The 23,377-nt window shown below is 47.3% G+C and overlaps 2 protein-coding genes across 2 annotated transcripts; both read right to left on the bottom strand.

Annotated features, from left to right (window-relative positions):
- Positions 1–241: 241 nt before the first annotated feature.
- Positions 242–10,859, bottom strand: grnb (granulin b). The gene is made up of 17 exons (XM_076760513.1): positions 10,731–10,859; positions 10,353–10,425; positions 9,190–9,330; positions 8,688–8,828; positions 7,351–7,464; positions 6,814–6,955; positions 6,608–6,708; positions 5,909–6,038; positions 5,725–5,816; positions 4,992–5,136; positions 4,722–4,819; positions 4,328–4,561; positions 3,938–4,174; positions 2,981–3,235; positions 2,666–2,899; positions 2,032–2,289; positions 242–1,500 (listed from the first exon to the last, which is right to left on the bottom strand). The coding sequence occupies exons 2-17, from the start codon at positions 10,353–10,355 to the stop codon at positions 1,372–1,374; spliced, it is 2,454 nt and encodes an 817-aa protein (XP_076616628.1). The 5' UTR covers positions 10,356–10,425; positions 10,731–10,859; the 3' UTR covers positions 242–1,371.
- Positions 10,860–11,045: 186 nt separating this feature from the next.
- fam171a2b (family with sequence similarity 171 member A2b) lies at positions 11,046–21,590 on the bottom strand. Its single transcript, XM_076759772.1, has 8 exons — positions 21,342–21,590; positions 17,662–17,889; positions 17,214–17,306; positions 16,573–16,731; positions 15,805–15,984; positions 15,534–15,647; positions 15,109–15,235; positions 11,046–14,895 (listed from the first exon to the last, which is right to left on the bottom strand). Exons 1-8 carry the CDS (start codon positions 21,439–21,441, stop codon positions 13,401–13,403), a joined length of 2,496 nt encoding a protein of 831 aa, XP_076615887.1. The 5' UTR covers positions 21,442–21,590; the 3' UTR covers positions 11,046–13,400.
- Positions 21,591–23,377: the final 1,787 nt, after the last annotated feature.

Here is a 23,377-nt window from a genome sequence, read left to right as displayed (position 1 = left end):
GGGAGGGGGTAAGAGGATATGGAGGCAACAGGCCAGAGGAAGTGTGTGGGCTTGTTGAGTATCTGCACATCCTGCCAGCTGATAAACTTCAAGGATGACCTCAACAATTTAATTATCACATCCACCAAACTGATATTTCACTCTGGAGTCTCCTCCTCCTCCTCCTCCTCCTCCTCCAAAGGCTGCAGGAAAAAGACACGAATGACCCTAAAACAAGCAGCTTAAAGGAGCAGAGTCAACATGATGGTCCAGACTATTTATTCCAGGATTGGGTCCAAACTTTATTCATAAAGAGTGGATTTAATAAAATTACAGTTTATGCAAGAATTTAATAAACATAGAAAGTCTTTCAGGTAAAACTCCTGTGAAAAAAAATCCTTCCAATTACAGAATTCAGGAGTTTTACTACAATCCTGAAGAGCAGAAGACAAAGACGTGAGCTCGGCTCCTCTTCCTCGGCTGTGTTTAGACAAATCAACCCACAGAAAAGCGCGTTTGTTCTCCTCTAACGGCGGACTGAAGCAGCAGCTCTTACAGTGAAAGTACAGAAGGCACGAGCTGTTTGCAGTCAGTCATGATGCTTCCACCACGAAAAAAAACAAAAAAACAACTACACATCCAAACTGAGAGAGACGACCTGTCGCTGCCTCTGTTCACACCTGCAGGGCCTCTCAACGAATCAACAACATAAAGGTGAAATACAATCAGCGGCTACATTAAACTAACGGTCAGCAACGACGCTGCGAAGCTTTAAACGAGGAAATGCAGCTTCCTCAACACGAGGGGGCGTGAAGAGGCGATGACTATGTTATGGACCGCTGCCCAGTGAGGCCTTCAGGTTCATTCAGGGTTCAATCACTTCCGAAAGAAACGATCAGAAAACACAGAAGCAGAAGAGGAGACTGATGTTTGGGATCCTTATTGTCAATAAAACCATGCATTGATCCACCTCAGGCGGACATGTTGGTGTTTGTTGACAATAAGAAATACACAATAATTATTCTTTAAGGGACACTGCAGATCTGTCCAGGTAGACCGTCCTGAACATGTCACGGTTGTATCGTTGTCGTACTGATGAGTGTGATGAAGATGATGATGAAGATGATGATGAATTTTTTTCTTCCCGGTGCAAAACATTAAAAGACTCCTGCTCACTGTTTTCTCTTCGAGCTCAACCAAAGTGCTTCTTCTTCTTCATTCGGACAGACGACGGCAGCGTGTGTGTTTTTTCATGTCTTCCACCAAAAATACTCGTCAACACTTTCAATGGCCAAACAAACAGGAAGTGAATAAAAGCCCTCATCGTCCACAGACAACAGGAGCTGAACATGGATGTCACCCAGGCTGGAGGAGGTCAGTGCACCTTTGACCTTAGACTTCCTTTCTGTCTCCAAACAAAGTGTCCCAGGTGAGCCGGGAGTGCAGAGAGCAGCCTCCGGACTTCAGGTCACAGGTGTATCCTGCAGGACAGCAGTGCTTCGAGTCGGAGCAGCAGACGGCCTGTCAAAGAAAGACAGAGCTCGGTTAAGACGCTCGCCGGTTTGAGTCCCGCTGGTTCACACGAAGGGACGAAACGTCTGTCAGCCAGGCCAGGATTTGAACTTCACACCTTCAGGAGAAAGGTGTGTCACCGACCGGCAGGTTTCTGCTGGAGGACCAATTCATGAATGAGATTCATTGGTTATAACTGCCCACCAATCAGAGGAGCTGGTTTACCTCAGACTCATTTCCATTCGCTGAGACATATTTTCATCTGTTATATTGATTTTATGATGGAGTCCATTAAACTCACATCTGACTAGCTGCAGGTTTCATTTTTAATGTTTAGAGGTAAGAAAGAGTAAAGGAGCAACATAAAAACCTCAGCGGGACACAGAATGTCATGTGACACAGTGCTCACTGGTCACATGATCCACATCCCCGAGGGCGAGCGGAGGAGGACACATTTCACATGACGGCAAACCAGTCGTCCCTGTGAGGAACACACGAGGCGATGTGAGAGGGTGAGTGAGAGGGTGAGTGTGAGCGTACCCTGGCTGAGGGGCAGCACGCCCACTCTGTGGCTGAGACCCGACAGCACGTGTCTCTCTCGGAGCAGCGAAACTCCCCCGTTCGGTCACATGGTACGTCTGCGTTGCCCTTGGCGTCTCTGGGATTGGATCGTACCACTTTGCTGTGAGGGAGGGAGCGGACGAGCACGCCGCCGCTCTTCTTCTCGCATGTTCCGGTCTGCATGTTGCAGGTGTAGCCCTGAGGACAGCAGTGCTCGTGGTCAGCGCAGCAAACGGCCTGAAGAGGAGGCAGAAGAACAATCTGTGATCTGACCATTTCACTCTGTCGCTACACTCACAGCTAACCGCTAACAGCTAACTGCTAACAGCTAACAGACGCTCTGATTTAATGACAGAAAACAAATGAAGGAATTCTTGTTGTGCATCAAGTCAAACTTCATGTATTTCAACGTAACACAAACATGTTCATTCATGCTGTGAAGCAGCGACGTTTGTTCAGATGTACTTTACTCCTAAATGTTTGTCAAAGGCTTTTTAACTGTGATTTCAGTGATGTTTGGATTCATTGTTCTGCTCTAATTTCCTTCGTGTTTTGGATCTCGCCGAGCTTCCTCACAGCTACTCAAAGACGATCTCACGGAAAGGAAACAAACCTTGACCAGAGGGCAGCAGCCCCACTCTCCAGTCTGCAGTCTGCAGCAGGTCGTTCCTGAAGCGCAGCTGCTCTTGTTGTCACATTTGACGTCCGTCACGGCGCCCGCCTCGGTCAGGGCGCTCACTTTGGTGAACCAGGGGACGACGTGGGGGCCCTTTGAGCAGGAGGACCGGTGGGGTTCACAGGTGTGACCGCTGGGGCAGCAGTGCTTTCCGTCTTCACAGCAGACGGCCTGAAGAGCGAAGGAAACTGTGAATTCTCAAACTTTCGCGTTAATCGGGCTCGTTAGTGTGCGAGGCGGCTTAAAGGTCACCTGTGGCAGAGGGCAGCAGCCCCATTTGTGGCTCTCGGCCATGAAGCAGCAGGTGGTGTCCCTGGGGCAGCTGGTTTGGGCGTCGCACATGTTCCTGGCCGGCCGAGCTGGAGCGGAGACGGGCTCCGTCTGCAGGGCCGGGATCTTCTGCAGCCAGGACAGGCTGAGAGCGCCGGGCTTGTCGCAGGTCTGTTCAGCCACGTTACACCTGTAGCCTTTGGGGCAGCAGTGCTCCTGATCGGCGCAGCACACGGCCTGGACAGAACAAGACCGAATGCTCTTCAATGCCGCAGCAGACTCAACAGCTGCAGGAGGTTTTATGCAACCTCCAAAAATGACATACAAGTCAAAGAATGCTCGTGGTGCTGAGACGTTACTGTTACTGCGTCCAACAAAACATCTGTTTCATCAGAGTTCTGCCAATCCGATATAATGAGTGACAAAAGCTGGAGGAGCTGCTGGTTCTCGAACGTTCCTCAACACAGAAACACTCGAGTCTCCTGGTTGATCTGTATGCTGTAGCTCTGTGCTAAGCCCTTCAGTCTGAGCTGAAACAACACATTTGATTTGTTTGTTCATCTTTTTTCTATATGTAAGGTTGAAAACCATGAGCCAGTGAATCACTGACGCCTCTGAGTGGCTCCTTCACACCAGCAGAATCAGAAATTAATCTGTTCAATACGGCATGAAAGCAGAGGCAATATTCAGGAAGAAGAAACAAAGTAGATGTTTGAATGTGAAAGTGACCTGATTTAAAGCGTTTTTAGTGGTGCGACAGACCTTTGAGCTCAGCGACTGGATGTTACTTCCTGAACCGCTGCTGGTTTGAGAATAAACATCCTGTAATATCTCCTCCTGCTTCATAACTCTACTACAGGTGACTCAACAAGATCAAACGTCCCCTCAGCCATCAGTGCTTCACACCTGTGTCACCTGACCTGCGCCTCCCACACCTACCTGAGGTAAGGGGCAGCAGGCCCACAGTCCGGACTCTTTCTTACAGCAGGTGGTGCCTCCTGGACACATCGTCTGCTTGTCACACTTCACTTCCTGAAGCTCCGAGCTCAGAGCCGGCCCTTTGTCCAGCCAGCGGCGGGAAGGCAGGACCCCCGCCGGGTCGTCACAGCTCTCAGCCTCCAGGTTGCAGACTGTACCGTGAGGGCAGCAGTGGACGTGATCATCGCAGCACACGGCCTGCAGGAACACAGAACACAGAACAGGCCTCAGATCTGAGGTGTGGGTGGTGATTCAGAACTGGTCATTATCAACATATCTGAGTGGCTGCCAGTGATCACTCTGCAAAACCTGACGTGACTCAGTTCAATCAACCCTCCAGCGCCGTGTTACCTGAGGCAGCGGGCAGCAGGCCCAGCCTCCACCCGCCGTCTTACAGCAGGTGGACTTTCCAGGACACGATGTGGATTTGTCACACCTGCTGTTATCGGTCAGGAGGGGGAAGGCGGGAACTTTGCTGAACCAGCGCATCACGGCGCCGCCTGCGGGATCATCGCACGTGGAGGCTGCCAGGTTACAAACGGTGCCATGGGGACAGCAGTGCAGGTGGTCCTCACAACACACGGCCTGCAGGGAGGACAAGCATGATCGTAACCACACACAACGTCTGTCTGTGCAGAGGAACCTCCTCCTCCTCCTCATCCTCCTCCTCCTCCTGATGATCTAAGACATCAGGTGTTCAGTAATTCTGTGTCTGTGTGACTCAAACATGTCGCCATGTCCGTACCTTCGGTAGCGGACAACAGGCCCATTGTCCCTTCGATGATTTGCAGCAGGTGCTTCCGTCAGCGCAGGCCACCGAGTCGTTGCAGGGGACAGCGCCTCCTGGAGGGCGAACAGGAGCATTACTGCCAGCGCTCACGAAAGCAAACTTTGTCTAAAAGAGTCTAAAAGGAAACGCTGATGCAGCAGAACCAGAGATACTTTACAATGCCGATCAAACATTTACAAACTAGAATCAATCAGGTCGTGTGTTTCCTGTCTCGGACTCTCTGACCTTCGCCGCGTACAGCCGTCAGCTCCGTGGCAGCCGCGGGGGTCTTCTCGCCGTCCTCTGGCCGGGCCGACACGCAGGTGCTGTGGGTCAGATCGCACTCTGTGCCTGCAGGACAGCAGTGGATGTGATCTGAACAGCAGACGGCCTGAAAGAGAAGATCTACGTCAGCGTAAACCTTTAGAGAGGAGGAATCTTGGCTCCTCGGCTCCACTGTGACTCCTTCAGCTCTTTGTTGTTTATGTGAGTTTGGAACAAACAGGGAGACTCTTCAGCGACGGACATAAACCATTAACGAGCAACTTTCACATCAGTGGACCTTAGACTCACTTAAATCACTCAGATATTGGTTGAACTGAGGTGACTGTTGTTCTTAAATTCTGACCAGTGAGCAGATTTAGGAGCATCTATTTGCTGAAATCTTATATGATATTCATGGTAATGTTTTCTTTAGAATCATCTGAAAATAAGAATCGCTGTGTTTTTGTTAGACTGAGCTCTTAATGTCTACAGAGGGAGCAGCTCCTCTTCCTCAGCCTCCTTTTCCTTTGAGAAGTCTGTTTTTCCTTCCATTAAATTAAAAGCACGTCATAAAATGTACGTCAGAGTTAAACTCTTTCCACAACAGCTTCTTCACATCATCAAAGAACCTTCGCTCGAGTCATTGAGACCCCCTCCAATAATTAACAGATGAGGACTTTAACGAGCCTTTGAAAGGTCGGTTTATGTGACTCACGTCGGGCATCGGGCAGCAGCCGTACGAGCCGTTGGTCATCTGGCAGCATGTGGTCTGGTCGGGACACGCCGACTTCCTGTCTGGACACTCGACTGTCAGAGAGAACGGACACGTGAGCGAATCGTGTTTCTACAAACGGACTTTTCTCAGCGCTGACGCTTCGTACGAGCAGGTTTCTGCTTACTGTCGTTGGGTACAGCAGAGATCTTCTTCAGCAGCGGCACATGCGTCTCACCAGACTTGCAGACGCCATGTTCCAGGTCACATATGGTGTTTCTGGGGCAACAGTGGAGACGATCGCTGCAGCACATGGCCTGACAGGATCACAGCGTCAAACAGAGCACGTTAGACACTGAGCGTGCGCTGCTGCGGCTCCGTGCTGGAAAAAGCGTCGGGCTCATGCAGCGCTGGAGCTTTTGCTGCTTGTCAGCTGTAAACTCTTAAAACTCACACCATGAAACTTTATTTCAGTCCAATAAAGCCCTCAAACCACGACGTGTCACAGCTTCCTCTGTGCAGCTGTGAAAAGAAAACAGCTGTGCAGCCAATTAATGATGCAGAACATCTCACTGCAGCTGAGTCTCACTGGATCTGCTGAGATCTGATGAAACGCTGCGTACAGAATCAATGCTCGACTTCGTCACGTCTGGACTGTACTGTGACGCTCTTCATCTTTCAATGCTGTGAATCTAACAGTCAGATTACTACCTGTGTAACATTGCAGCTCTTCTTTAATCTTGTTTTGGAAGGAATATATAAAATATGAAAAAGGTGCGACGTGGTATGCTCTAAGACATCAAACATGACAGAAACCCATGTTAGAAACAGCCGAACATCACAAAACAATCAATGATCAACATGTCTGCAGCAGCGTCACGGGTACCTCGGGGTAAGGGCAGCAGCCGTAGCCTCCGCTGGTCAGCAGGCAGCATGTGAAACTATCTGGGCAGCTGCTTCTTCCATCAGGACACGTCACTGAACGGACTGCAGAAACGTGGAGAGAGAAACGCGCTCGTTGGTCGTTAGGACAGGATCGTCAGCGTACAGGCGGATTTCAGACCTTTGGCCTGACGTGTCTGAACGCCCCACCTGCATCGCTCTGCCTCCTTCTGGCAGGAAGTTTCTCCATCATGGGGAAGGACTCCAGAGAGGCCGACAAACATCTTGAATGAGGAATATCACACTTTGTTCCCTCGGGGCAGCAGTGGAGTTTATCCTCACAGCACACCGCCTGCAGAGAGACGAAGATGATTCAGACGGTGAGGAAGAGTCGAGCACAAAGATAATGAAAAGTACTGAAGCTCGACTTGAACGCCGTCGAGGGGAGAGGGTTACAAACATATGACAAGCAAACTTCATTATCAAGTATTAAACTTCTGTAGAAATACTGACTGTTATGCTGCTGAACGGCTGTTGAATTTGGACCAAAACCAGTTTTATATTCATCACATGAAAGCGTCTCTCATCACCATGAACGCTGCTGAGTTTGTAACAAATAGACATGATTTCATCGTTAAGAGATATGAACCAGACTGAGCTGCAAATCTCACATTTGATCTTAAAGTGAAGTGCTGGGGGTTCGTGTTTTCAGGTGTTTCGCTCTGTGTGTGAGCTCAGGTACATCACCTTGGCTAACGGACAGCAGCCCCAGGAGCCGTCCACAAGCTGGCAGCAAGTGGTGTCATCCGGACACTCGGACTGCTGGTCCGGACACATGACCGCCTTCACCGCCTCCCCGAGCTGCAACGTCACACATCACAGCCCAACGCACGTCAACGACAGCAGCAGTGACGAGCCATCGTGAAACAGTTCATATGGAATAAAGAGAAAAAACATGAACCCCATCTCTGTTTCAGATGGAAACGGATTCAGTGCTCCTGTACATCAGATTAATAATGTGCATCTTAATCAGTAATGAAAATCACTGTTAGCGGTAGCCCCAAAACAACATGCTGTTCTTATGATGGGGCCAGATGTAAAGTATGTAAAGCATGTGATGTATGTGAAGTATGTGAAGTATGTATGCTGACGGAGGCTCTGAAGAAAAGCACATGACACATTAAAGTCACTGTGAAGAGCGACTGTAAAATGGACGGCAGCAGATTTCAAGGCCGTTAGCTTCACAGGACATGAGCCGCCGCCTCGTTCCCATGAACGTTCGTGTTTTCGACGAGCTCATGAAGAGGGAAGGGTTCAGCCTCCGGTGAGCATGAATGTGTCGGCGCATTTCACGGCTATCTGCCCATGAGCTCGAGGGAAGAGAGGCCTGATGCTGAAAATTCAACAACAGACCATCAACGATCACAGCGGAACAATGAATATCCACACCTGTTCTCAGGTGTGTGAATTTGTTCCTCTGGATCAAACAGACTGACTGACTGATCACCTGCTGCTTGAAGGTCAAAAACATCATTTAGCTGATGTTCAGTGATGCATTTCTAAAACAATACAAGAAGTTCTTCACTGTCTTTATGTTTCATTTGTGCAAATCTTTTATGTGTTAAAGGTGCCGTAAGAGATCCTGGACAAACAAAGCTGACTATCATTACCAGGTCGTCTAGTGCGGACGTCCTGGTTGGCCGGCAGACCTGAAGCATCAATGATCAGCTGGCTCTGATTGGTTGCTTTCATTCAGGATCTTTAAGGTCTAAAAGTACACTTTGATAATAGATCTCATTCTGTTTGATCCTTTTATTGAGCACAGTAAAAACAGATTAGAACAAACAAAGAGCCAAAGCAGCAGCTGTGACGGTGTCTACCCGTCAGATGTGCTCATTGACCTACATTCTTCAATGTCAACATCTAAAGGATGAAGTCAGGGAAGAATCAGCGGCTGCCAGACATTTATGCTCCATTGATTCTGGTGCAAAGGTCGACAAACAGGCCCAACTTCCTGCAAAGGTCTGATGATCTGAAGGGACGCTGAGCTAAAGATTAACAAAAAACCTGAAACCACAACACACCTGAGGGACGAGCAGGGCCTGTTTGGAGGGAACTCGTCTCATCCAGGGCAGCGAAACGGTCTTATTGACACATTTGGCGTGGACGAGATCACAAAGCGTCCCCTCGTAGCAGCAGTGGAGGTGGTCCGAACAGCACTCAGCCTGCAGATAAGAGGTGATGAGGTGAGACGGTTGGACTGAAACACGATGTGAACACAGAGCAGCAGAGGAGGAGGTGCAGAAAGAATTTAAGTTCTGAAACAGGAAGAGGCAAAAAACAGTCGTCCTGTCTGAAACAGCTATTTAAAGTCGACATGTTCGGTTTCTGAGAGGCGTCAGCTGAGCAGCAGAACCATTAAAACCAGATGTTTCTTCAGTTAAATCCTTTGCTGACGTGTCTGTGCTTTAGTAAAAGATCCCAACACTTCCTCCATCGCTGCTTGAAATCACCGAAGTGTCTAAAAGCTCCAGCGTGTTTGTGCTCGTCCCCGTTTCGCCGACACTGAACGGGCAGCGAACTCACGTGCGGCAGCGGGCAGCAGCCGTATCCTCCCTCCGTGTTCCTGCAGCAGGTGTTTTTGTCCTCACACATGCCTCCATCGGGACAGACCAGCGCCGCGCTCAGGCCCAGCAGAGCCAGAAACAGGACCCCCATCTGCAGAGTCTGAACACAGGCAGAGCAGAGGACGGCCGTCAGCGCAAAGACCCTCGACTACGGTCAACGGGACCTAATCTGCTCGGTTTCTGTGTTTCTTTCGGGCGGTGAGAGAAACTATATCAGTGTGGAGACGAATAACAAAGGTGACAAAGAGCTCAGCAAGCATTCCAGCTGATAAACCGGATTTCAACACCAAACAACCCACATCCTGCAGAGTTCACGTCCCCTCTGTGAACGTATAGCACTCAGATTTTAGTCACTTCATGTCCGAAAAAACAGCTGCAAAAACAAAGAAACGACAACTGTTAAATATTAGAAACTGCAGCTCCTCCAGCACTCAGTGAGTCAGATTCAAGGGCTGCAACTCACCTTTATTTTCATTATCACTGATCAACACAGCAAATCCTAAAATCTGAGAGGCTAAAACAGGAGAAACGTCCACATTTTTGCTTGATAATGAATGAAACAACTAATCGATTGTCAAAATAGTTATTGATTAATTGATTAATCATTACAGGTCAGAGTCAACATGCCAGATAACAGAGTCGCTGAGTAACATGAAAACCGAAAAAAAAAAAAAAAAAAAAAGGTGTCCATCAGTGTCAAAGGTGATGTCTTCAGGTGTCCTGCTTTGTCTCACCAAAATTCAGTTTACATGATATTAAACAGGTAAAAACTGCAAATCAACAAACTGGAGAATCACAAAATGTTTCAAAAGACAAATTAAATGATTCAGCTGCAGAATCTGTTGATGGATCAGTTGATTAATTACATTAAACATACATTAAACAATAAACATTCAGCTGATCATTGACAGAATCATAAAGCTGTAGTTCAAACAGCTTTTAATGGGAGCAGCAGGTTCACTCTGCTGTGAAAGTCCACTCTGAATGTCTCCATATGGTTCAAAGTTAGCTAAAACCAGCCCTGAACACAAGTGAAAAACTTCCCTGTGCAAACTCAACCCTGACATTTAGCTGAAGTATGAAAACCTGAGGATATGTGAGTAGTAGTGAGTGTACTTTTACCATGATTAGCAGATGACTTGAATGATTCAGCTGTTATGAACAAAGGAACTGTGCTGCATGCTCCTCTCACAACCTGAGGAACAACAGAAAACCCATTAGTCACCATGATACTGTGGAAAACACTGAGCTAACCAACATTTTACGTGTAAAAGCAGAAGAAAACTTCGCAGCAGGCTACATTAACTTTTCGCGGACGGTACCTGGAATCAGCGAGCTCGCTAACGACAAGCGAAAAGCTTTCTGATACGAGCTAATCCATAGAAAAACAAGTCAAGTTAGCTTAGCAGGCTAGGTGGCTAACAATAAAGCTAGCCTGTTTGAATGACTTTCAGCGGAAGCGCTTTTTTTCTGTGTGGAAAACAGGCGCGTTTTTCTCACCTGGCAGGTTTGGTCCAATGAGCGCAGCTTGTCACATAAATGTCGTGTTTAATAATGCTTCTCAAACATCCAGAGCACAGGGCAGAACTGTCAAAGGCTGTTTTTTCACTCACAGTTCAGTAATCACATGACACACTCACACGTGACCCTGCAGTGTGCCCTTAAAGGGACAGTACTTTATACAAAACCACATTTATTTCCTAACTTTAAAACAAAGACCTCCTACATAAAGCTCTTTGATCACCTGATGCATTCTCGTTTATTAAATGTTTCGTGTTTCGTACTTCTCTTCAAAATAAAACGCCAGACGCTGACTGACCGTGGGAACAAATTTATTTCTATTTCCATGTACAGAAAGAATCAATTTACAGTTTACAAACAACTGACCAGGGTTGTGAAGCAAATGGTTTACAGCACAGGATGAAGGCCTACAGTTCAATCCTCCTCATCTTCACATGGAGTGTACTATCAAAAATCCAACGAAGCGCTTCACCAGCTTTAGTGTGTCCTCAGTGGTGATTCAATGCTCTCCGTCCAAACACAAGTTCACAAAATCTACCGAGAAAACAGATTCTCTCAAGTAAAACGAAAAACAAGCAAGGAAAGCCACAATTGCACAACTCATAATAGATCCACATCTGCTCCAGAAAAGGTACATTTACAGCAGAGGACACGACAGCTCAGTAGGAATGGTTTGTGTTATTCTTCAGACTTTGAATCACATCACAGTTTCAGTTTGTACTGTAGGCGACTCACACAGGCTTATGAACAGCAAGCAAATGGTGAGAAGGAGCAACAAGTCAGCACGATTCTGTACAGCCGTCAAGAGTTCCACCTCATAATCAACCCATCACTCCTCAAAGAACTAAAACATTAACCTCTTCAAGTCTTCTAAACGGGTGAGCTCGTACGAGTCTGCGAGATGACGGACTTAAGTTCACAGTTGTCGATGCGTCACAGGCAGTGGTGATGCTAGTTACAGCGGGAGCGTGTTGGTCAGTATGTTATCGTTGTAAACATTTACGACCGGAAGTGAATTTTGTTAGAAGTGGACTAAGGGAAAAGTCAGTGTATCGTCATATAACCAAGTACATTTGGCAACACAGCTCAATGCGTCAGTGCATCACATTTTGTGCCAAATATCCTGGATCATGTCAAAAAAGGTTTCGTTAAAAACACCCTATTCTACATGTTACATGCACATCGTATACACATAAAATCTCATATAGTTCATAATACCATTTACAGGTTTGGTGAAAAAGAGGATAGATACAAGAAATTAAGATATTCAAGGACACAAAGCAAGAAAAGTTGTCAGTTTTGGCAGGCATGCTCCCCAGAGTGACGTGTTACCACAATGCAGTGTGCTTATCAGTGCCTGCCGACCTCGACAGCTGAGTTTAGGTGACGATTAACTGCATTTAAAAAGGGACCTGCATGCCTATCACTCGATCCTATGTGAAAGAAGGCACTTACAGGAGAGAAGTGGTACAGGCCCTGTCTACAAACAACCCGGCAGATCTCAGTAGAATATTAAACAGCTAAGTCTTCAAGTAAAGTGATGTTTTTGCTCAGCCGTTTTCTGTTGTTTGGACTTACCCAACTTTCTTGGCCATTAAGGGTTGTCTACGCAGGAGCTCAAAGAACTGTGGGGGCTTTGGGTGCCTTCGGTTTATTTCATACATTCATATTGTATGCATGCAACCTTTCTAAACCACGTGGTCTTTCAAATGTCTGGGACTCTATTTACACAACAACAAGGTCTGTGTCGGCCAAAAAACTCTCAACAACAGGAGAAAGGCAGAAATGCAAAATTTTGGCAGAATTGTAGATCACTTCGATAAATCAACGAGAGAAAGGATGACAGAAAGATTTAAAGATGATGCTCAACATTTCAAATCATTACTGTCTGAATAAGTCATTGGAACACATGGACACAGAACAGGAGCAAACGGAAATCAAGTACATCCCTGAAGGAGCAAAATGCAAGTTGGACTTTGTAGACTGCATTATCCGTTCACAGGGGCTCAAGAAAAACTCTGCAGAACTGATCAGTTCCCAGCAAATTCAAGTTTGGGAAGCTGTTTCCTCGAAAGAAAACTTATCCTAGGTACAGTTTAGGGGAGCAGTCAAGGAAACGCGGGCGCACATTTTCTACCAGCAATACGAGCATTTGTGTAGTACAAGTACATGGAAGGAAATCTAATTCACCTAAACACCCATCAGTTCCATAAAAATGTCACCCACTTCCACATACTGGGTAAGTATCAATCAATCAATTATCAAATTATTAGTAAGTGCTTTATTCTTATATTTTGCTCTATAAAATGGCTATTTCCACAATCAGTATATGCGATGGCTCAGACAATGGTTCAGTGATGTGATGGGTGACAGAATTCACAATAAGCTGGATAGTATTCAGTATACAATAGATCATCTCAGTGGAAACCAGTAACATTAACTGACAGTGAGACGACAAGAGTAATCAGAAAGTGCAAAAGCACTTCACCAGGAGCACAAAGGTCAAACAACAGCCTGAAAATGGACCAGTGAAGCATGGTTGTGCTTATTGTGATCTCTCTTGGTGAAAACATCATTCTTCTTCCGTGTTTAATGTGGAAAGATTCCCCTTTGAAAAGATTGTTAAAAGGTTCAGTAAGTTCAAAACGCTCACTTCCTGGGGTGGAAGACCATCAGAGGCCTGTCTTCAATCTTCTGCCAGGGGCTCTTCTTGTTCTCCTCTTTGTCTTCGGGATCATCCTCAGGGCTGGTCATGGAGTCACGGCGGTTCTCGCTGTTGCTGCTGCGGCTGCTGTTCACTCGGCTGCGTCCTCTCCTGGGGATGGTGGATCCTCTGGAGGATGGACCTTCGTCGAGAAGAGGGGTGAGGGAGTTTTCCTCGGGTGAGACTGGGCGTCCCTCGCTGCTGCTGGGCTCGCTGTGGTCAGGGTAGGCCAGCTTGGAGTAACTCTTCCCACCACTGCTAACACCGTGGCCCTTCCTTCCTCCCGTCCCCCAGCGCTCATCTTTTCCTTTCCGGTTGACTGTTGACTTGCGTTCTTGGGCCTCCAGAGGTGGTTCAAGGTTGACATCTCGGGTGGTGCTGCTGGGACCACCTAAGAATCCACAACCGCCGCCGCCGCTGAGGTCATTCCCAACATCTATGTAGGAGTGGCGTACATGAGCGTTAGCACGTCCATCCAGGGAGATGAACCACGCCCTCGGATGCTGTTTAACACCCAGCTCGAGTAGCTTCTTCTCAGTCAAAGCCTGCAGTTCCCCATTCATCTGAGCCATGGTGGAGTCATTGAAGAGCACCGGGATGGTCACAGGTCCACCAGAGGAGTCTGATGCCCAGCTTGGCTCCTCAGAGTCATCACCTTGGGATCCACCTTGCTGCTGTTGCTGCTGTTGGCCTTGTTTCAGGGAGTGGTGGTGATGATGCAGTTGGCCTCCTCCCATCTGGGCACCGTCTTTGTCTTGATCCTTCTGGTCTTTGCCATCTTTGCCAGAAAACTCAGAGGGCAGGCGCATATAGTGGGCTGGGATGACAAGGGTTGGCACCATACTCCGGTACATGTTCTCCTTCATCTGGTCAATGGAGCTGCAGAAGATAATCTGACCTGGTTGCGTGTTGAGAGAAGTGGGTCTGGCAAGACTGTCTGCAGCTGCTGCTGAATATTCAGGAGGTTTATCGGACTGGCTTGGCACGTAGCCTTGGAAGCGAGGCGGGGACGGGGGATCAGAGGAGTATCCTCGATTGTCGTTAGCGTTGTGGTGTCGGTGATATTCAGACTCCTTGCCCTCCATGGGGCTGTAGCTCCGGTTGTAATCTTCATGCAGCAAAGGGTTGTCCAGGTTATTGGTCTCTGTGGCACGTGTGACCTTCATGGGGAAGCTTTCACCTCGTTGCGGACCTGAAGCATTTTTACCCTTCGCGTGTCGCAGCATGTGAGCTGGAACATGCTTGGTTAAGTCCTCCCTTGAACTCTGGTAATCTCGAGATGGCGACATTTCAGATTTGTCGTTAGAGGGGTCAGACTCAACGTGGCCTCCACAGATCAGATTTAGGCGTGAAGTGGATGTTCCCTGGTCTCTCTTGGCACCATTTAGATTGGACGTGTGGGGTTTCCCTTGCTGTCGACGAGGTTTTAAACACTTCCGCCTGAAAGGTAAACAGACGCTGAAGGTCAGAAATGAAACAAACAGCTGTTATCTGCCAGGGGATTACAAGTCTAATCTAATGAGAACCTAAAATTAAGCCCACATTCACACAGAGTCATTTGCAATTATCACCACCAAAATCACTGTCACAATTGTGTCATTTCTGCTGTTGATAGAAGCCTGAAACTGAGACCTGCGCCTACGCTCCCCACACCTGCAGTAGTAGAGCAGCACACAGAGCAGGATGAGGACCAGCAGGGCCAGCGAGCCCAGGATGGAGAGCAGGAACAGGGTGTGGTAGGTGGTGATGTCCCGTAAGCCTGGATGAGACAGACCCAGTCCTGCAAGACAAATCATGGTAGAAAGACGTCTAAGAATCACTGTGAAACTTCACTGCTCCACGTAGTTCAGTAGATCTGACAGAAGCAGACGGTCCTATGAGAAGAATAAAATCGTTGCTTGTACCAGTTTCACTATGCTGTTATGGCCTTGTGCAACAACAGCTGGCCTTCAGCACTGAAGACAGCATCACATTGTTTCTCCAAGAGGACATACGGGAATATCAGCTGGTACGGCAGCAACTCTGAAGATGAAAATCAGCATAAAGAGCAGAGCAGAGGCTGAGATGAGTTACGGTACCTGAAGATGAAGGGAAGGCAGCTAACCAGTATCCCATCTGAGGAACCACCACGTTCCAGACAAACTGTGGGCCGTCCTTTTTGATGTAGCCCGTCCCGTTCCTCACCCACAGTCCTGGAGAAATGAATAACACTGTCATTACACGTGCTGCATGCAGTTTAACCAGAACACATTCACAACGAAACCTAAATCAAGAAAACAGCCGATTTCAATTAACCCACTTGTCTTATAACTAGCAATGTCATCGCAAGGACTTCCATGTTCCCCTTACCCGTCTTAGGCTGATACAGCCAAGCAGGTACACTTGTGGCCATCCTGTTGCGAGTGTCGGATGGCAGCGGCACAGAGATGTGGATCGGATCTGACACCTGGATCGCACTGCCATCTTTGTCAAAGAGCTGAATGCTGACCACGGCCAAAGCTGTCAAGTCCGTCCACCCTGTTTCTGCACCTGAGGCAGAAACAGTCATCAGCTGACATCAGCTTCAACACGTCTTTAACATGTCCTGTTAGATGAAATGTTGCAAATATAAAACTAAAAACTAAATTATGGTAAATATTAAAAATACACATAGAAATGCCAATCATTACCTACATACTGTGTGTGTGTGTGTGTGTGTGTGTGTGTGTGTGTGTATATATGATGTTTTTTGGCTGCAATTAGTAGTGCTGTTGAATTGTGCTGCATTATACTGACAGGTGTTTCTATTATTTTGTCCACCAGGTTAAATGAATTAAGCAGCTGACTTTCAAACTCAATGCGGTTCAACATCAACACAAACTGCAGCCAACACCTCTGAAACAGCCAACGTGTACTCTGCATGTCCAAAAGTTTGCGGACACCTGAGCATCACACCCACATGTGACGGCTGGATAAGCTGAAACTGGGAACTAATGCGGGCCAGTTCGGTTCCTTCACACCAAACTGGGAAACCATTTGTTTATGGAGCTGGCCTCAACAGAAACCAGAAAGCAAACCAGGAGAAACAGCCCGCTCAGCAGCAGATCATCCTCGACGTGCTTTGAGGCAAACACCCACCTGAGCTGTTGGTCTCTTGGCCCAGGAGGAACGGGAAACCTCCGACCTCGTACTGAGTCCTGGCCGTGGTCAGCGCGGCGGACAGCGCCGTGTAGTTGGAGTTGGACGGCAGCTGAAGGGACTTCCTCTGGAGCTGCACCAGCGGCTGATTACGAGCTCCTGCTCAGACACAATCACACCTTCAGTCCGAGAATCCTACAACCACCTCGTGCGTTTCCTCCTAAAGTCTCCTGAGAAGCGTAAACATGCTGCTATTTCGGCGTGTTTCGGATTCGAGGAGGGGGCTGTGAGTTGTACCCTGCTGCAGCTGTTGCTATGGTGACAGCAGCAGCAAATAACAGGGTCAGCTAAATGTTGAGCAGTGAAATCTATGGAGGCCTGGAGGAACAGGTGGGAGGAGACGGGTGTGAACGCATCTTCACTCTGCTGGAGACTCACTTTGACTGTGACGACAGAATAACTGTCGAAGCCAAACTGAGTTTCCCAGGTGACCAAAATACAACTGCTGTTACCTGAAAGTAGGTCTTTACATTTTGTAGGATGCTGTAATTTCTAGTTTTGACAGACTTGAATGATAAACTGTGAGCACGCACGACTTATCGTCAAACATCAGCTTTCAGACGCAGCGTTGTTTCCGTTACCTGGTGACCCGGACAGCACCTGCAGCACGTCGTCGTACAGAATCAGCGTTCCCGGCCTCTGAACCAGGAGGTACAGGCTGACTGATGCGTACACTAAAAAAAGGAAGAGACACTAAAGTGAACACAGCAGATTTCCAGGTGCAACAACACAGCTGAGACGAGACTTTTTATACCACACAGAAACCAGTTTAACACCTGTTTCACCTCAACAGCAGCCAAACGTTGAGTCTGTCGACTTCACTTTGACTTAAATGGTTGATAGAAAGCAGAGAATTGAACCGCAGAATGGACTGATTGTAACTTCAAAGTTGAACAGCATTCAATTTATCAGCATTCAAATCACTTTCAGTAAAACAAGTTCACGTTGTGTCATCTGTTCACTCTGTAAGTCAACGTGTCTGCGTTAACGACGGCTTAACAAACGGCGTCTTCCTCCTGGCTGACTCACAGGGGATGCGGCTGGAGTGCCAGGGCACAGAGTTGGTGACGTAGTCCGGTTTGGAGGCTGTGATGATGACCCATGTTCCTGTGTGGTACAGGAAGCTGACCCTCAGGACGCCATCGCCGCCGGCCCGGTCGGACACCAAGACGCTTTGATTGCCGTGGACTTCCACCTGAGCGCCCGCCAACGGTGACAGGTCGCTGTTGTCGAACACCTGGATTTTGATTTGCACCTCTGTGAGAACACAAAGAGAGAGCGGTCCGATAAATCAGCTGAAACGACTGATCGATCAGAGGATGGATGGAAAATTTATCGACGACTTATTTCATCAATTCATTGTTGTTTTTAGACAAAAAGCAAAAATGCATCGACGAGCAAAGGGAACAATTCAGGCTCTCACTGTTTCTAAACCGAAGAGTTCGTGAGTAAAATAACGGAAATAATCAGAAAATCGCAAGAAAAAGTCAATAAACAATCAATCAATCAATCAATTGCAACAATCAATCAATCATTTAAGTCATCTATTGACAAAAAACCAAACAAATTTCTGCTTCCAGCTGCTCAAACAACACGATCAGCTGTTCTGTCCTGTAATGATTTGTTTAAACGGAGCATTTGAAGGAAAATCAGGACTTAAAGTCAAACTTCGTCTCATTTTTAGGAAGTGAAACTGCTCATTTGAGCACTGAGAAGAAGAACAGACCGAACGTTCTGTCATAGATTTCTTACTGCACTCAATCAAAGCAGAGCTTCATGGTTTACTCGTCCCGTGTAGTCCGATTATACTGCAGTATTAAAGCAGTACTTACACTGAGTACGGCTCAATCTATCCAGTCAGCCTTGGCGGTCTTACAAGGTCGGCATCGTTACGCCACGGTGAAACGATCTGGTCAGAAATGACCCACAAAGTGAGGAGAGTTCACCAGCAAACACAGTGAAAACACACATTTTAGACAGAAGCCAATCAGCTGTCAGCTCTTCCTGTTTGCATGGACTCCTGAACGTGGAGACGACGCCACTGAAACACTTTGATACTGAAGAAAACCTGAACACCTGATGATTCCCAGGCAGCTTCTGAGGAGCGCCGTCATCTCTGATTTCTTATTCAGAGACAAGATGTCCTCAATCTGTGGACACAAAGGTTTTAAAGTCCGCCGTTCCTCCTCGTGGTGCAGCTCCACCCTCTGACGGCGTGGATAAACGACCACGTCAAAAACTACAGTCACTCACTTCCTTTGGTTCAGACACCTGCTCCCGTCACCTGACCCACGTCTGTCCCCCCCAGGACTCCTGCTGTGGACAAATCATTTCCAGTGGTGATGATGATGATGATGATGATGATGATGGTCTTCACAGTCACACCCATCACAAATCCTCGCCGTGGCTGTTTCACCCTCACATGTTTTTCAGCCCCAGAACATTTTGTTTCTCGCCTCTTGGACAGCGTGGATGTGGGTCACGCTGGGGATGTTTCCATGGATACGCGCTGGCTGGCTTGTTGTGGCGTCCTCGCTCAGCTCAGCTCGGCTCAGCTCAGCTCGGCTCGGCTCAGCTCGGCTCAGCTCAGCTCGGCTCAGCTCGGCTCAGCTCCCTGTAGGACCGCGAGCTGCCCTCCTCTGAAACCCTCCAGGCCTCTGAAACCTGGACTTCCCAGAGACAGCAGCAGTCTCACTAATGGCTGCATTCAGACCAAAATAAGCACGTATGCATGTGTGTGTGTGTGTGTGTGTGTGTGTGAGTGCGTGTGTGTGTGTGTGTGAGTGTGTGTGTGTGCGTGTAAATGCTGTCAGCCATTACCATAATTGGTTCAATAAAGGCTCCCTTGTGTGTGGACAGGATCTCCTCCATCTGTGGAGGCTGCAGCTTGAATCGGCTCCACGGCGTCACATCGAGGGTCCGATGGCGTTCGCTCGCTCCGAGGCTTCAGAGCGAGTTCAGCCGAGACTCAGCCGAGCGTGAACGCTCCTGAAACTCTGTGGATCCACTTCACGAGCCAATCAGAGCTGCTTCACCTCAGGCTGTCAGAGGCAGGACGCTGACTTCAGCAGAGCTTCACCTCAGTTCTAAAGTTTGGTTTCTTTCACTATGATCAGCTGTTAAAGCAGCATCACTGGTCGACTTTCTAAAAGCACTCTGACATGTTCCTCATCCATTGATCTACTGATTGATTGATTAATTGAATCATCATTGGATTTTAAAAAACTAAAAGTGACTCCTCAAAATTCACTTTTCTGTCAGAGAAAAACGAGGAAACGCCTGAATGTTTGACCTTATTCGTCCAGAAAATGACTTCAGTGATGAACTGATTACCAGAACAGCTGCTGATTGATTACCTGTCAACTGATTAATCAATTACTCAGCTATAAAACACAACATCCTCCACATCCTGCCGCCGTGCAGGTGTCTTCACATGGTAACTGCTTCTCTACATCCTGCTAATCCCTGCAGGTCAGGAGCAGCCGAGCTGGTCCCAAACACACCTGAGGCACCAATTAACTGCCAATCTGAGGAGTCGAGCAGCAGCTGGGGAGCAAAGTCAATTACAATTTAATCTAAATGAGCTTCTAAAAGGCAAAACAGAACCGAGAAATCAGAGAGAGGTTTCAAAAGTCTGAGGGGGAAGAAGGATTAAGATCATCGCTGAAGTAAAAGAACAAACCTACAACACAATAAAAGTCTGGTACTTCTTAAATATGACAAGTACACCAGTAAAAGTAAAAGTATTCATGATGGAAAGTGGACTCTGTCAGGGGTGTACTTTCATATTATTGTCATATTTTCATGTTATTATGTTACTGTTGATGTGTGAATGTGGAACATGTTGGTGCGTTCCCTGTTTGTGTGGCTCAAAGTTACAAAGACCATCAAATGAACGTGTGTGACTGTTACCGTCCAATGAACGAGCAGCTTTTACAGGAGTGAAAGCAGAAATACCACCGTGTAAAAATACTCCATTACAAGTAAAAAGCCTGCAATCAAAACTGAAGGCCAGCAGACAAACACCCGCAGCAGAATGATGTCCAATGATTGGCTGATTTTTATTAACAGTGACGCTGTATTTAAATATTAGAGCAAACTTCAGTCTTTTATTGGCTGATTCAACGTTTTTATGTGTAAAACTCCAGCTGTCCGATAAACGCAGTAAAACACGGTATTCCCTGTGAGATGTACTCGAGTAAATGTACTCAGTTACAACCCAGCACAGCCTGAAGCATTCATAATGCAAAGTAATTACATCATGTCCCTCCAAAGGACCTCACAGCACAAACAGCCTCGTCCGCATCATCTCTCAACACTGCAGATGCTTTTCAGGCCTCCGGGACTCACTGATGTTCAGGGACTGGACCGTGCTGGACCTCAGGACCTGGACCTGGTCTCACACACACACACACATGAGGGCCTGCTCCAGCTAGGCCTGACAGTCCAGCACCGAGCATGAGGCCTGGTCCAGTGTGATCACACACCAAAAACACAGCGTGGCCCTCCGTCATATTCACACATCTACACCACCAAACTAACGTTTCTCAGCGGGCTCGGGAAGAAAGCCTCCCCTGACATCCACCTCCTCTCCGCCGGCCTCGGATCAGAGCGCAGCGCCGCGCAGCTCGACCGTTTGTCGACAAAAGCCATAAAAAGCAACCACTCCCATCTGCTCATTGTGCTGCATCCCCGTATGGCGAGCTTACCAAATGCTCCTTGATCTGGAAGAGATCTGGCCAGCGCCTCCCAAACCGCCCAGACCGACGCGCACAGGAGCAAACGAGCGATGGAGCTGGCTGCGGCCATCCTGGACGCTACATGTCTAGTCCCAGCTCGGCGGCCGTGAGTCCATTTCTGTGCCGGGCCTCGGCGCGCTTCACTCCGCAGACATGGCTCGGATGCCGGGCTTTGAATGGAGATGCTGCCGTCTGCGCGGCTTCGCCTTGTTTTTATTGTCTGAGGCGGAGAGAAGAGTCCAACGTTTCCCTCTGCTGGCGTGAGGAGGAACTGCGTCTGCGGAGGACAGGACGCGTCTGCGGAGGACAGGACGCGTCTGCGGAGACACGGCGAGACACCGCACAGTACTGCATGATACTACATGATATCACACAATACTACAAGACATCACACAGTACTGCACGATACTACGAGACACCGCACAGTACTGCACGATACTACGAGACACCGCACAGTACTGCACGATACTACACGATACTACATGATATCACACAATACTACAAGACATCACACAGTACTGCACGATACTCCGAGACACCGCACAGTACTGCATGATACTACGAGACACCGCACAGTACTGCATGATACTACATGATATCACACAATACTACAAGACATCACACAGTACTGCACGATACTCCGAGACACCGCACAGTACTGCACGATACTACGAGACACCGCACAGTACTGCACGATACTACATGATATCACACAATACTACAAGACATCACACAGTACTGCACGATACTACGAGACACCGCACAGTACTGCACGATACTACGAGACACCGCACAGTACTGCACGATACTACATGATATCACACAATACTACAAGACATCACACAGTACTGCACGATACTACGAGACACCGCACAGTACTGCACGATACTACGAGACACCGCACAGTACTGCATGATACTACGAGACACCGCACAGTACTGCACGATACTCCGAGACACCGCACAGTACTGCACGATACTACGAGACACCGCACAGTACTGCACGATACTACACGATACTACATGATATCACACAATACTACAAGGCATCACACAGTACTGCACGATACTACAAGACATCACACAGTACTGCATGATACTACAAAGTACTACATGATATCACACAATAGTACACAATACTACAAGACACCACACAGTACTGGACAACACTACACAGTACTACATGATACTACACAATATCACACAGTACTACACAATACTACAAGACATCAGACAGTACTACATGATACTACACAATATCACACAGTACTACACAATACTACAAGACATCAGACAGTACTACATGATACTACATGATACTATTCCATATCATCATGATATGAAAATAAAAACATTTGATGAGTGATGGAAAATTCAAATGTTTTGAGTGAATGTACGACAGGTATATATATATTTCTTCCATGAATAAAAGTACTCTGATATGATATATATCATATACAGATGTGTCTGTTTTCATTCCTGATGTCAGCGACGAGTCGTGAGGAACATAGTTTCCTCTGAATTTGGGTTTCAGATCCATATGAAAGAAAAAACGCTGCAGCTCATATTTACAGGCTTGTCGCAGTATTTTTATACTCTTAATATTTCAGTTTGACTAGTGTGAGGTCAGAAAACAAACCAAAGTAAGTGAATTCAGGTTTTTCCTGTGTGTGGAGCTTTAATGGAAACCTTCGTGTGTGAGAGGCTCGCTGAAGAAATCACGTCTGACAAACTTTCACTGGTTCATCTCGACTCAGTGTTTGTCTGAATTTTACTCGTTTTCATTTTGATCTCAGTGGGAGATATTGTACTTTTCACTCCATCACGTTTACCTGACAAATACACAAATAAAGATACTTTAAAATGATCAGAATATCAGGAACAATAATCCAAGATTGTAACATATTCCAGGAAGAAATACTCAGATCCTTTACTTCAGTAAAAGTAGAAATACCACAGTGTAAAAATACTTCATCACAAGTGACGGTCATCAGCTGCCTTTTGAAA

Source organism: Chaetodon auriga, chromosome 20 (genome assembly GCF_051107435.1).
Source record: "Chaetodon auriga isolate fChaAug3 chromosome 20, fChaAug3.hap1, whole genome shotgun sequence".
NCBI lineage: Eukaryota > Metazoa > Chordata > Actinopteri > Chaetodontiformes > Chaetodontidae > Chaetodon > Chaetodon auriga.
The sequence above is the reverse complement of the archived record's forward strand: the minus strand, read 5'-3'. Positions and strand labels throughout refer to the sequence as shown.

What these genes read in the sequence shown, in the direction of transcription:
- grnb (XM_076760513.1), bottom strand. An exon ending in GCTGCTGCCCTTACCCCGAG is followed by an intron (nt 6,039 to 6,607) that starts GTACCCGTGACG and finishes TGATCCTGTCAG; the next exon opens with GCCATGTGCTGCAGCGATCG. An exon ending in CCTGCTGCCCGCTGCCTCAG is followed by an intron (nt 4,175 to 4,327) that starts GTAACACGGCGC and finishes GTGTTCCTGCAG; the next exon opens with GCCGTGTGCTGCGATGATCA.
- fam171a2b (XM_076759772.1), bottom strand. Translation starts at nt 21,441, where the DNA reads ATGGCCGCAGCCAGCTCCATCGCTCGTTTGCTCCTGTGCGCGTCGGTC. An exon ending in GCACTCCAGCCGCATCCCCT is followed by an intron (nt 17,307 to 17,661) that starts GTGAGTCAGCCA and finishes TCCTTTTTTTAG; the next exon opens with TGTACGCATCAGTCAGCCTG. An exon ending in GCTGTATCAGCCTAAGACGG is followed by an intron (nt 15,648 to 15,804) that starts GTAAGGGGAACA and finishes TCATTTCTCCAG; the next exon opens with GACTGTGGGTGAGGAACGGG.